This window comes from Patagioenas fasciata, chromosome 2 (genome assembly GCF_037038585.1).
Source record: "Patagioenas fasciata isolate bPatFas1 chromosome 2, bPatFas1.hap1, whole genome shotgun sequence".
In the NCBI taxonomy this organism is placed as follows: domain Eukaryota; kingdom Metazoa; phylum Chordata; class Aves; order Columbiformes; family Columbidae; genus Patagioenas; species Patagioenas fasciata.
The window spans coordinates 89,382,303-89,397,641 of record NC_092521.1 but is presented as its reverse complement, the minus strand read 5'-3'; the positions used below and the strand labels follow the sequence as shown (position 1 = coordinate 89,397,641).

Here is a 15,339-nt window from a genome sequence, read left to right as displayed (position 1 = left end):
GAACACTGGCATCACTAACGCTGGTTACATATTAGGAAGCAGACAAAGCAGAATTACAATAGTATATCCCATGAGAAACCTATATATTTGAGAGACTTTACGTGAACAATGATAGTAAGAAATACGTCTACAGAAGTTTAGGAAATAATTAGCAGAATAACAGTTAGTAAAATACTAAACATCCACTACTTATCAATTATTAACAATGTAAGATAGATTTGTTTATGCAACTTACCTCTTGAAATAACGATGTGACCTTTGTGTGATTTTTTTTCATAAAGACAATGACATCATTTAAATTTGAGGAAAAAATGCAGGAGGAAATTTGAGTGAATCACAATAGAATGAAATACTCATGTAGATGTAACTGCAAGAAAAAAGCCTCTAGTAACAAAATAAAAAGTTACAGAAGCAGTTGACTGTGGTTGACTCTCCACATCTGGTGAAATTGTGTCCTGCAGTATGTCTTAGACTCTGGGTACACCTGGGCTATAACTTCATCATGCAGTCAAAGGTGGTGTTCTTCCCCAGCTCTGCATGGTCTTCCCCAGCTCTGCATGGTCTCTTATATATCAGCTCCTGGGATCTGAGATGACTACTCTGTATGTATACCATCTCCTATACTCTCCTCTGATGATCCAGCAAGGCCATGGAATACTTGGGTTAAATGGACTTCTGGCTGAAATGACTATGGCAGTTGTATTCTTCTGATCTTCTGCAAACTCCACATTCACTTTAAGCGAGTTTGTAAAACGCAAGATATAAACCTCCCCATTCTTACCTGTATTTCATTCCCTGTTGTCATTTATATTAATACAAAAAAGCAGAACGGTCAAATTTTCCACTGTGTTTTGACCAGGGATAAATAAATGTAACAAAGGGAAAAAATAGGGAAATAGGCACTTAAACCACACTATTACTAAAAAACTTACTACAAATTTGTGCATTAACCAAGTCACAAGAACACTACAGGTAAAATACATGCTCTGATCACTCAATTTCCCAGTGCTGACTTCCATATCTTCCATAACATTTTATTTCAAAGTGTTGGGCCGATACTTCATTAGAGAAAAAAAGTCTGCAAATTCTTTGTTTAAAAAACTAACACTGATATCTGCTAGTATAACTTGAGAAATTATAATAATATAACTAATAAAACTTCTAAATTTAGTAGTTTTGACATTTTGTAAATCATGTGGATGTTCTGCTTTTCTTTTTTTTCTTTTTTTTTTTTTTAATTAAAAAGTTGAAATTGATCATGGAAAATAGCAAAAACTGTAACCTACTTTCTTCTCAAAATGGTATAAGCCACCAAGGAGCACATGATTTAATGACAAGAAGATACATCTGATAAGATAATAATTCGCTCAAGGAGAGATTTGGTTTGCAAATGCAGCTGTTCCAAAAATCTAAGCCCATAGGCAAGAAATTACTTAGTTTTTTGTACGAGCTCTATCCATAACGATTTAAATAAACTGGTGATAGACCCCAGAAAAGTGCATCAGATAGAAAAGTATAGAATTGGGCCTCCCTTTGAGATTGAAAAAAAAAATAATACTAAGAGACGGTAAGGATTCCCGCAAACTATTGTTGCAAAGATTGAGTCAAAAATATTTGAGTAATTAGAGTGTTCAACACAGCATCTTCATTCGTCAGTGACTCACTTGAGAAAAATATCTATATAATGATGTTTATGAATATGATTGTTTCGTTCCCATATGTGACAAGTTCCATGGTTCCCGGAGTGCTTGGATGCCCACAGCTAAGGGCATGTAGGAATGTTCTCAGCCTTCAGTTCTTATTTCAGAAGTCTAGCACTGCTTCTAAAACACAAGCCCACTCTTATTTTGGTGTGATGGCACGACCCTCATCTATCAGTATTATTGGCTAGTACTAGGAAAGTGACACCAGAACTCAAGATTAAGATAACTTGTTAGCAGCATAAAAATCTGACAAAAATCTCTGTATATTGTGATGTGCTTTGATCAGTACTATCTAGTCAGGTTCAACATCAGTAGAATTAACTTAATTCACTTATTTTTTAAGGTCAGGCCTTTTTCATAGGAAAATGTGTACTCAGGTAAAATAGCAAAGAGGTATTACCCAGCAATTCTCTGTTATTACAGTCAATATTACCGCAAATCTATCTGTACAAGTAGACTCTAAAGCCCACATTTATCCCCACTGACATTTGCAAGTGTAGATAAGAAAACACCTGCATGGATCACTTAGCAGGATGAGTCTCACAGCAGGGAGAAAAAGCCAGTAAGAATGCATGTCTTCAGGACACTGCATGCTTTCTCTGTTGAAACATGCAAACTAAAAAGCATGAAATGATCTTGGCTGCTGTATAGGACACAACTGTCTGAGTCCTTTACATTGGCCATGGTACCTTGCCATCAAGTTTTCAATATGCTAGGCAGATGATCCCTGATGATACTAGCCAGCCCCTGTTCTTCTCATCCAGCAAGGAGTCAGCAAAACACAAACAACACTCTGCTGCCTTCTGCTATTCAAATGTACTCCTAGGCTGGGAAATTTCGTATTAAGTGAAAGGGATATAGCTCTGCACTGAAAACTTTACACATTCATGTCTTTCACAGGCCTAAACTTATAGTACGAGCATTAGCAAAAGCTCTTAGTAATGGTATTAGGTTGACCAAGCTCTTCTTGCACAGAACATGTGTAAGGAGACTAGCAATTAGTCTCCTCAACCAAAAAAATTAGAAAGGGAAATCTGGCAGATGTTGGTTACATCTCTTTATGGGAGATGCATAAGAGCAGCTGTTACAGTAGGGATTGTAGGGATTTCTTGTGAAAGTCGGTAGCAGATGTCACCATCTGCTTCTGCTCTTTCTACGAAATAGAGGCAAAAGACTGAAAGCTTGTTGAAAAAGAAAAAAAAAAAAGGTAACAACAAAAAACAAACTCAAAAGATACCCAAGCTTATTTACAGTGAGTGGGAGATCCCCTTACCCTCTCCCTCCTGGCAAAACTGTGATCCAGAAGCACAATTAAAGCAAAGAACACTCCCCATTCTCTTTAAATCATGATGTCTTTTCATTTTAATCTTATTACATGTACTTTGACAACCTTCAGCCTGCAATCTAACACCTAGCCATTTCCTCCCCAGCTGAAAGAGATCATAGAAATGAGCAGTTGTATCCTTTCCCTCTGGCTACACAGCAATGGCCTGATGACAACTGCTTTACCAGGGCTGGTATCAGAGAAACAAAAATTCTCTACTGAATGATCTACACAATGATGTCATATGGAGGCAAAGTATTTATTACTTAGGGGGAAGAAAAATAAAAACACCACCACAAAACAAAACAAAACAAAAACAAACAAAAAAACCCAACCAACCAACCAACCACCAACAAAAAGTAAACAACAAAACCGAACAAAAAAAAACAACCACCAACAAAAGCAAAAACAAAACTTCTGTTGCATTGTGTCAGGAAACATGCTGTACATGTTTGTACATCTTGGCAGATAAAGATCAGATGAGGCAAGCAATGAAGTGGTTAACCAAATCAGAAAGTTATTTCAGACATCCAAAGACACATCTTGTAAACCTGAGAAAACTTACACAGAACTGAGAAGAAAAAAAAAGCAAGGGCTTGTCTGAGAAGAAACAAATGACACTGTCAACTAGTAGTTTGCTCTCTCACTAAGAAAAGAAGGTATCAGTGAAATCCAGAGCCCAACAAAAGAACAGGAATCTTTCCAAAGGTGTAAAAAAAGCCTTAGATCAAGCCCCAGCTCTCCTGAAAACCAGACTTACTAATTGCCTCACTCTTCCCCTGTCAAAACGCTTCTCTTACTGAACTGAAATACTTTTCCAATATTGCTATAGGCCAAACATTTCCACACTGGTAATACTGGGAGCCACATTTAACCACCACCAGAAACTTACTTCTGGCCACCACCTCCCATAATGTTGACAAGAAAAGAAAAAGAAAAAGGAAGAAAAAGAAAAAGAAAAAGAGAAAGAAAAGAAAAAGAAAAAGAGAAAAGAAAAAGAAAAAGAAAAAGAAAAAGAAAAAGAAAAAGAAAAAGAAAAAGAAAAAGAAAAAGAAAAAGAAAAAGAAAAAGAAAAAGAAAAAGAAAAAGAAAAAGAAAAAGAAAAGAAAAAGAAAATAAAGAAAAAAGAAGAAAGAAAAAAGAAGAGAGAAAAAAAGAAAGAAAAAAGAAGCAGCAGCAATTCTGGGAAAGTTTTTTTTAGGTTTTTCATTTGTTTGTTATTTTTTGGAAGCAGAGGCCACCTTGTAGCTTACTTCCACTGTAGAGAGCATTTTGCTTTTCAGATAGTGTCATATTTAGACAATAAACTTCAGAACTGCAAGATCACATTCTCCTTTGGCTTTTATATAAATCAGGGAACACTTGAACTATACCTGGATAAAAAGTGATGAAAGTAACTGAAGAAACCAGCTTTAGCAAGGTATACTGCTAATATAGATATTTTCCCCAAAACAAGCAAATTATGCTTATCATACATTACCAGACTATTACTAGAAGTAGTACGTCAGAGCCTCAGCTGGCATAAATCAAAGTGACCCTATTCACTCCACTGCAGCTGTGTTGATTTATGTGAGCTGCAAAGTATGTACTGGTTAAAAAGTGGCTATTCCTTCTTATAAAACTATAAAAGTGACTAAGAAATGAAAAGTATTAGGTATAATATAAAGAAAAAAGTAGAAAGCACTATAGAAAGGCTCAAAGTAGATGTATATTTTATTAAGATTAGTCAAACATAACCACTCATATGAGATTTTAGATAATATTCTCTCTTACATACACATATCTCTTGAGTATCCACCTGAGTATTTGTGCAATTTAATAATGCTGTACTACTGCCAAATTAAGATATAAGTCTCAGACAGTGGATTCAACCAACCTGGAATTTATCAGTGTTGTTTTTTTTTTTCCGTATGTCACTATGGCTGTAAGAACATGAAACATCAGACTTAAAAGCAAGCCCACACAGCAAACTTAAGTGTTCAGATTTACAGTACAGTGTCACATCTCAAGAATTACTCCAGTTACAGTCTTTCTCTTACAGAGCAAGACAAAAGTAGAAAGTCAAATGAGTTTCTCAAAGCCAGCACTTCTCTCAGCCCTTGGTAGTTTTGAGAAATAGGAAACCTCTCATATTAGACTTAAGCACTCTTTACCCTTATGAACTCTGTGTAGACTTCCCTATTATTATACAGGTTACATGAGATTAACTACTGGGGCTCTTTTCTGAGTTAAAACCAGGAAGGCTAAGGAGATGAATTGGTATTCTGAAATAAGAGGTGTATATTACCAAATTCCCTTCTCAGTGAACTAGCTTTTGAGATTAGGCAGTTCTTGTTTTCACTAGACTCATGTATCACTTCCCTAGCAGTATAATATCTGAACACTGTATGAAGAAAGATCACGAAGCAAACTGTTTACAACTGTCTGTTCAATTCAGCCTTGGTGACCAGCTGCTAACAGCCACTTGGCAGACAACTGCAGTTCATCATCCTTCACCATGAGTACTGGTAGTCCAAATACAAATACTTCTGTATTTGATCAGTCCACAACACAGACTGCCAGGTACCAGAAATGCATTCTGTTCATCCTTAGCATTGCCTTACAGTGCAACATATCTCATGCATCCCTGCTTACAAGAAATACTAGCATTTGTCTCTTCACAGCCTTTCTCTAGAAATACATTCACTGTAGGAAGCTTACAGAAATTTTCAGAAGTATGATTAACACTTCAGATACAGGGAAAAAACATGCACTGTCTGTCTGGACAGATCCACTCTGCATCTCAGTAAGTAGCACTGCCACAGCCATTTGCTCTGCACCGATTCTGGGACATTATGTTTTGTATGGACAAGATGCACTTAGTATCATCATCAATGGGATGTTGTATTTGACCAATTCAGCATAACACTAAACAAATTGGAATAACTATATAATCACATAATAGTTTGGGTTGGAATGGACCTTCAAAGGTCATCTAGTCCAACACCCCTGCAGTGAGCAGGGACATCTTCAATTAGATCAGGTTGCTCAGAGCCCCATCCCAGCCTGTCCTTGAATGTCTCCAGAGATGGGGCATCTACCACTTCTCTGGGCAACCTGGGCCAGTGTTTTACTATCCTCATAATGAAAAAATTCTTCCTCATGCCTAAACTGACTCTCCCCTCTTTTAGTTTAAAATCATTATGCTTTGTACTGTCACAACAGGCCTTGCTAAAAAGTCTGTCCCCATATTTCTTATAGGCCCCTTTTAAGTACTGAAAGGTCACAGTAAGGTCTCCTCAGAGCCTTCTCTTCTCCAGGCTGAACAACCCCAACTGTCTCAGCCTGTCCTCATAGCAGAGGTGCTCCAGCCCTCTGATAATTTTTGTGGCCTCCTCTGGACCTGCCCCAACAGGACCATGTCTTTCCTATACTGAGGGCTCAGTATGCAAAGGAATAAAATATGTACTAGTTCATTCAGGTATTCACAATCTCTGAATCAAACCATAATGCATTTTAAAACTTCCATGTATGTTATCATCTCTGCATAGGAAATAGAATTCCTCTTTTCCTCCCAAAGCACTTTTGCACTCTTCAGAAATACTAGGAAAGTAATGAATTACTATTAAGAAACAACCTCAAAACTACTTTTCTTCCATTGTCTTGTCATATAAATTGTCACACTTTCTCCCATAAAAGAACTATGCACTGGGCTGAAGTTACAGTTGCTCTCACAGCATGTAGTCTCACTAAGGTGAATGGAGACAACCAAAACCACTTCTAAGACTAGATTCCTGTTCATAGCATAAGGAGGTTAAACTGCACCCAGCACATACACACAACCAAAAGTACAGCCTGAGACTTTCAAAGCACAGGTTTGGGTTATCTACAGGAACACTGAGTGTGTTGAAGAGACTTCAGACTGGAAGCTCCATTGCAGCAGTGTCCATGGTGGAATAAATGCCAGAGGGATCAAAACAGCAACAAACACTGAAGTTTTGCCCCTTCAAAAGAGCACAAGCCTATTGAGAAGCAGCACAAATGGTAAATGTTTTCCTATAATTTTCATCTAATCTTGTTGCTCCTTAGTGTTACTACAAATCATGTCAAGCTAATATTTGTCATTGAATATTTCCCCCATTCTTTATGTTGGTCAGAATGTTTTAATTGCATAACGATAACTGAAAGCAATTTGGACATCAATACAACAAGAGTATATCATGGTGAACTGTTTAAAAGAAAGCGAAGTACTAGGTCTTCCAAAAAAAAAAAAAATCTACTGAATCTGATTTATTTTAATTTTGAACTTGCACTGCCATCTGCTTCAGTGAAGCAATGCACCGACTTTTTCCACCAAGTATTTGATGCATCAATTACTGTAAATGCTGCCTGCCCACTGCACTATGAGGGTTTTCAGCTGTGACTCCTGAAGACTAAAATCAATATTTAAATCCCATTAACACTGACTCCTCTTTTCCTCCTTTTTATTTTTTTTTAAGCTGAGTTGCAATTATGGCCTATTTTATATTTGTAAGTATGATTAAAATTACTATTTTTTTTTTGTCAGGCTATAATTTATACAACTGCATCCCTGTAAAACTGGAATTTCTTTTTCATTTAGAAACAGATCACAGTAAAAGGCTTCTGCACTAAGAATCCAGTTTTCTGTGTTAATTTAAAGTTTAATTTTAGAGTGTTTTTTACAGTGACAGTAATTTAAGGGCAGAGGAAAAGTGTGATTGTATAAGAGACTACTTTTAGTCAACCATGGACTCTTACTCGAATTAAATACCAGTACTAATTCTTCAAAAAGTACTGGAAGAGGAAAAGGGATGATTAAGTGGAATTTAAGCTGCACTGATATTAAGGATTACATGGAGAGGTATTTTAAAGCCATACGTTAAAAGCCATCTTGTCAGAAGGTATGTGCCATAATCTACAAATTTTTCAAAATATACCAGGCTATACCACTCATTAGTCTCATGAATTTAGACAGTCTATTATTTCTGCCTCTTAATGTGACATTATACGCAAATAGAAATCTTGCATAAAAGTCACACCTGAAATTGCATCTGCTATGCAGTTGCCCAACTAAATGTTTAGAGAATCTGCCTTTTTTGGTTCTGTGTTGTTTTTTTGGTTGGTTGGTTGGTTGGTTTGTTGTTGTTTGGTTTTTTTTACCATGTTAGCCTTAACTTACTTATTGTCAAGAGGGAAAGAAAACTAAGGTATGTTGCGATGTTATTGCAGTCTCTTGTGAGAACTGGTACACAAAATCAGATACACAAGCCTCCCTTTAGCATCAGGTGGCTACAAAATGGAACATGATGCTTGAAAGGGAAAGCCGCTGTTTTGAGGACTCTGAGGCTGCCAGAAAGGCTGCAATAAATGCCGTGAGCAGGCTACAAGTCATTACATTCTCCCTACACAATTTTGGCAAGTTTAAATGAACCTGTGGATGCATTGTTTCATTTTTTTGGTCACGTGTACACAAATTTGGGAAGTTTCACATGGATTTCCTAACCTCTCCTGGGGCTTTCGTGATTGAAGAGGATGCCGTTCACTGCAAAGAGATTGTAGGCCTCTCTGAAGTTCACCACAATCCAGTAGGCATACAGTTTTGCTGCTCCTACAAAAACAATTTTAAAGCATTATGTATATCTCCTCTGCTCATACATAGCTCAGACAGACACACATAAACATGTCTCACGTACACAAGGTGAAGTCCACATTTCAACAGTGGAGTGCATTTTATTCATACCCTTATATGTGTCACATTTCATATGGAAAAAATAACCAGCTCAATAAAAAGCAGCTGAATGGTAAAATTCTCCTTTTCTCTGCAGCCTCCTAACTGACCAGGAAATATTAGGACACCTTCCCACTTGTTATCTTATGGGTACTCAAGCATAACACTTTTTCTTTTACAATATAATTAACACAGTCAGAGTGTGTGAAATATGCCACTGTAGTGACCTTTGCTAATAAAAAAACCCAAAAAACAAAAAACAAAAAAACACTTTGGAGGAATATAAGTGAAAATCTAGTGCCTTAGCACTCAAATTGATTTGAAACTTTATCACCAAAGTCCTCCATGCACATTGCTTTAATAAGTGTTTCAAATTTCATGTGAGTTCATGAAGGAAGAAGTGAGCTCTTGGGACTTTTTCATTTAGGCAAGAAAAAATATGAAACCTTATCACTTCAGTGGTATCTCACATCCCTTTGTGAAGGAAGAGCCACCATTCCTCTCCTCTCTCTACAAGAGCTCTTTACCTTTGAGCTGAATGAGCACCATCTTGAGCAGTGAGATGCTAATTTCCAACCCCTGGGGCAATGGCAGCAAATACTTTTTTATATAGTAATTCATAAAGGTATGTCTCTCGACATGTCTAGTCACTTTAGCTCTATCGTCATTCTAATCTCACACCCAAATGACTTCAGCCCTGAGACATGATCATGGAGAACAGACACTATGCACACACATCAGCAATTCTCACCATAAGGCGATCTTGGGTAAAAAGGGGTGGTCTCCTTTTGTGGGATTTCTTGCACTTTTCCAAAAAGTTCACTGGTGGAGGCTTGGTAGAACTTCACAGAGTTGATAAGGCCACAGGTCTTAATAGCATCTAGGAGGCGTAAAGTGCCAACCCCATCAACATCAGCAGTATATTCTGCTAGGTCAAAAGAAATCTTGGGGAGAGAAAGTAATAAAACAACATCAGTTTTACTAGGACAATCAGAAAATGCCGCAATCATGTACAACCAAAGTAATACATCACTTGTCACAGACTAGCTAGACACTTCCACACAGCATAGATGCTTAGTTTACAAAAGTACCCTCCAGAGATTTCTAAGAATAAAGAAGTTGTTCCATAAATAGCAGAACCAAAAGACTGGTTGTTCACTGATCTCTCAGGATTATTTTCCCATGTGAAGTAAGGGGTACGCCTCCCCACAGCAGGAGCAGTATCAGGGTCTCTCTCATCTCCACAGTTGCCAGTTTTCACAATAATCTCTTCGGCTTAATATCTTTAACACACTTGAATTTGGTTAAAGTTATCCAAAATATATTTTAAAAAATAGGTTAGAAGGACAGCATGAGTACATTAAAATTTCTTAAAAAAACTCACAGACTTTAAACACAGTCCAAAGTTTTGCATTTAAACATACATCGAAGCAGAGAGAAGATTAGAATGACCTGCTCTCAAATGAGACTCCCAACCCCACCTGACTAAGGTGCATCAGAGATGTGGCTTCTGCACAGAGGTTAGGAAGATGATGAAGTGGGAGACCAAAGGGTGGAGGTATCTAAAATAAACCAGCCATCTGACATGTCTACAACTGACATATCTGTCAAAGTATGAAGATAAAGTCATTGGTGCTGATGGGCCAAGACTCCTTTTTCTCTCCCTGGTCCAGTAGTTCTCAGTTATCTTTATGATGAACTTGATTGTGGCATAGGCCACAAGACATGCTTGAGTATAAGCTTTCAGAGTGTATAAAAAAAAATAAATTAATTCTATTCCTTGCAGTTGCAGAAGAAAAATAAAAACTGTGAAAAGTAAACTGGAGGTAAGAGATGTGTTGTGACCACCCCAATCTGTTAGGAGGAAATGAAGTGCCCAGAAAAGAGTTCACTCTGCTTGCTTGATGGATATGGACTGGTTGTTTAGATGTATCAACAGAGGTCCTGGAGTATGAAGAACTTTCTCCCACCAATCCCCATCACAGAGACAATCTTGCTTGCTGTCTTCCATTCTTCTCTGTGCTTTCTTCAACCCAGGGTTTTGTTTCTGTATGCCAGTTTTTTTTAAAAAAAATATCCTGTCAACATCCTCAAAAAGGAAATTAGAATGGATCTTTAGAGCATCTTCCTTCATCACCCCGAGGCAAGGAAGAATTACTCTACCAGTGTTCCCTCTGACTGACGATTGACTTTCAGGAACAAGCACTAGAGTGATGGCAATGTTACAGTCTTTCTATACAATCTAGGCTTGAGGTGAGTGAGATGCTACGGAAGTCAGATAGTACAAATCTATGAACCCCCCTTCATTAATATTCAGTGACAGGGTGACTAGTAACAGATTGGAGAGTAAATGACCATAGCTGGATAAGCTGAGTTGTCACAGCAAAATCAGTGGGAAACCTGTCACCAGGTGTTTTTTCAGGCTCTCTGCAGATTCAGACAGATAGCCCTGTATTCATTTCTCCTGTTAAGCCACCTTCCCTATGCAGTAATCACTAGAGGTTTAAGGCTTATTTACACAGCAGATGAAATAAAAATAATTAGATTAATTTGAATTTGCACTTGTGGTTAATTCAAAACAGGTATGAAATAATCTAAATTGTGTTACTGTGCTCCAAAAGAAAAATGTTCTCACATAGTTTTGATCTGAAATAGCTAATGGTATGAACAAAAACAAACTTCACTTTTTAGGGTTTTTTTTAACCAAAATGAAAAAAAAAAAAAAGAAACCAGATACTTTGGCTTGTTAACCTGGTATGACCCAGCTGAAATTGAGCACTGATCTACCGAGAAGTGCTGAGCATTTTTTTTTGTTTTAATCCATTTGACACAAAGATGACAGCCACTTAAGGTCTCTCAGCTTTTCTGTCAGAGTAACTCTTGGGAAACCATCTTAATGAATAGGTGATACAGTCAATAATGCACTAATGGACATAAATTAGTAGAATTGCCATATGGCTACCATCTTCACATATTCACAGTAACATCCTAGCTCTCTAAATAAAGGGAAAACACTTACTAATTGTAGCAGAACAAGGAATTTACCTGTATTAAAGTATTTTTTCTAACATATAACTTGTTAAAAACATCAGCCCAAATTGCAAATCTTTGCTTACATGTTCTACTACAAGGGCAAATGGCACATGTAACTGAGGTGGTCTCAAATCAGTGATCCCATATTATGAAACCTCTTAAGGAGAGTGAGCAATAAGCCTGTGGCAGCAGTGCTGGTGTTTGCTCTCCTTTGCTGATGTGATGACCAGTTTCACAAGTTATGCTTTTCCCTATTGCCTTACAAATGACCTCAATCTTCACCTAGAAAAATCACTCCCTGGGGTGTGAGGTAATTCTGCCTCCATGCTGGCTGGGTCCGAGTGTCCCTGAGCAGAAACTGCCAGCTTTGCGCCTGTTTGGTGGTTTTGTAATGCGGACTATTGCTCACCAGGGACAGGACTCAGACCGTTAAATTCACTTCATTTTTGAGTGTATGTTAGACTAGCATGGCCTTCACAAAAACAAAAAAATTATTTTATCCACTAAAACCTTCAACACCAAAAACACAGGACTGTTAAGACAATCTGTCCAGTGTAGGGACAGTAACATGTCAAATACAGATAAAAGCACACTGGATTTTAATTTGATTCTACTTCAAAGTTAACAACATAAAGGAGTTTAATAAAATACTGGATTGATTAAGTAGTTACAAATGAAGCAGGACAGAGTAGGAAAAGCTGCCGAGTTATCCCTTACCACATTATTTCCCTCTCCTTATACATGGGATTTTGTGCAAGATTGGCACGAAGACTGAAACAAAAAAAAAAAAAAATGCACAGACATCATTAAGTGGGATGTGCAGGAGAGAACTGACATGCCTGCAGAACACAAAAGAGACCAGGATCTGAGTTATAAAAACCAACTATCAAATCAGATTCAATAAATGCTAGTCCCAGTGGGACTACTTGAGTGGGTAAAAATTTCATGGAAATGATCATAAAGGCAGGTGTAGGAAGGCTGAAAACACGCCACACTTTCTGAATGATTAAACATTTACCCAGTGGAAAAAAAGAGCTTAGGTAATATCAACATATGAGAGCTTTCAAACAGCCTAATTTAGGACAACTATCTTAAATGAGTGAATTAGGAAGCTCATATCCCTGTACACCAATAAAGACAGTGGTAAGAACAGAAAGCTTAGAGGTGATGGCCTTGATTGTGCTTTGTAGAAACTATATACATCAGTTTTTTAACTTAGTTACCTAAGATAGATGCTCTGTTCTAACCTCAAAAATTCCAAACTATCAGTTACTGTCAACTGCATAAAGCAAGATACACAACTAACAACTTTTTTTGAAGACAACACCAGGAGTTTTTGTAATGACTGGAGTAGGGAAAAGAAGCTTCTTTGCCTGGTAGAAACTTTAAACCTGAAAGTTTTCTCAAAGCGTATTGAAGGCATGGACCCAATACTTCTTTACTCTTTTGGACAGACTTTGTGACAAAGGGAAAGCACGACATACCAACAAAGCAGACATTGTGTACTTGGAATATGTTATTCTGAGCGCCCTGGCACTCCCTTCCCATGTACAATGGGGACAGCATGCTTTTGGAGTTGACATAGTTGATCTCTGGAGATACTGTGAATGCACATGTTTAACATGTGTCTATTTATTCAATTCAATAAGTAATGACAGTAGTGTATTGTTAGCAGTGGACAGAATAACATGGAGACACATGAATCCTTGGTTAAATGTACTTAAGTTCCAGGTTTTCATCCCTGAAGACCTTGCAGAATTGCCTTAAAGAATATTAAAAACGAATCCTTAGGTCCATGGGACTTTTATATGCTGAAAATATTTATGGCTGGATTCATCCCCAATATAGTATATTGCAAATATATTCTTGGGCAAGTATATATTTCCACAGCAAGGTTTACCCAAAAGATGATAAAACTTTCTTGACAAAAGCATGATTTTACTAGTTGTGTCCTACAATTCCAGGAATGTTACAACATGAAAATACTGAAATATGTTATGTCTATTCTTTCACGTGGTTCCAAGAACGACAACAAGTTTTGTGAAGTGATTTCTACTTTTTGAATTTGAACTCTTACCTCCCTATTTCTTTCTTTCTTTATAGTTGCCAGATTCAATCTCTACAAGAGATTTGAATTTAACAAAGCAATGTTTTAAATATGATGTTTCCTAACTGATCATTCAAAACCAAGCTTAGCAAGGTCTTTAACAAGATTTAAAAGCTTACTGAAAACTATCTAAATGAAAACATATGGGTCTTACCCTCCACAAGAACACATTCCTATCATGTCTGTGAGTACTATATACAAGCTTACTGACTTAAAAGTACTTGTTTCTGACCAATGCATTGTCAACAGTGGTGATATTCTGGAAATACATATCAATTTAGCACACACATAGGTTTGGCTTTGTGAGATACTTCTCTGTTTCATAATTTAGAACAATCCAATAGATGGACTGCAATCACATTAACTATTACGTTTCAATCAAAAATAACGTGCTGGCAGAATATGCTTCAACGCTCTACTGGAGGAATATAAATAATGATTTGAAATTTCATCTCCTTCTTACAGCCTTCTCAGTTTCAGAAGATGGGATTTCTGGAAGGTTGATGTTATACGAGTGAAGCTTACGTGAAGCCCCAGGAGGAAATAGGATAATATAAAAGAAAATTGTTATTCTTTCTCTGTAAAAGCAAAGGTGGCTAACCTAACTATAATATCTAAATAAGCATCTTTGCTCTACTGAAAAAAGCTACAATAGATTCTTTAGATTTATCAGAGTACAAGATATGTATCAGGTCTCTACGTATTGAGAAAGGTTTACACGTAAGAATAAAATCAAGTGGAAAATCTGCTCAGAAATGTTTCACACCTCACAAGTTTCACAGCGGTTGCTTTTTGTATTCTTTAAAATCAATTCTGTTTGCTTTGAATATTCAATGTGCCTTCATCTGCCAATAAAAACCACTGGGATCACTTATCTCAGTAAACAAACTACTCAACCCCTAGGAACAGGCATTTAAAGCATAACATTCCAGTTGCTAAATCTAATACAGACTATGGGCCAAGCATTCCTATAAAGTCCTAACACACTGGGGGAAAAATCCTAGAGATTTTAGCAAATACAAGGAATTTAGAGGTGTGGCGAGTTATCAAGGGGACAGATAAGAACCTAAATATCTACAAAAAAGTCAGGTAACCTTCTAGGATAATAAGATGATTCCTTTTCCCCTCAATTCCTTAACTTGCAACAAACGATTAACTCATTGCCCTCTCACCCAATAAAAGAAGTAGCTGAAAAATACCAAAATCCCCCAAACAACTAAATTTTTTTTTGTTGTATAGAAAAATAATCAATGCAATACCTCTGAACTGTTTATTATTAAGCAACACTCTTGATATCCTAAAGCCCTATTCAGATTTTTAGCTGAACAGAAATTGAGTGAAAAAATAACAACTGGAATTTTGGAAAAAAAGGAACATGCTTTTTGTAGATTTATCTTCTTTTCTATTTATCTTCCTGTTCTCTCAATAATACAGAAAAAATAAA

The 15,339-nt window shown here is 36.9% G+C and overlaps 1 protein-coding gene across 2 annotated transcripts in view; it reads right to left on the bottom strand.

Moving 5' to 3' along the window:
- GMDS (GDP-mannose 4,6-dehydratase) overlaps positions 1–15,339 on the bottom strand; it is a 423,438-nt gene that overhangs the window by 249,463 nt on the left and 158,636 nt on the right. For both annotated transcript variants that reach the window (XM_065831967.2, XM_065831968.2), the window contains exons 5-6: positions 9,507–9,699; positions 8,531–8,635 (exon numbers count right to left, since the gene is read on the bottom strand). In XM_065831967.2, the coding sequence (XP_065688039.1) occupies positions 8,531–8,635; positions 9,507–9,699 (298 nt within the window). The remainder of the gene's footprint in view (positions 1–8,530; positions 8,636–9,506; positions 9,700–15,339) is intronic.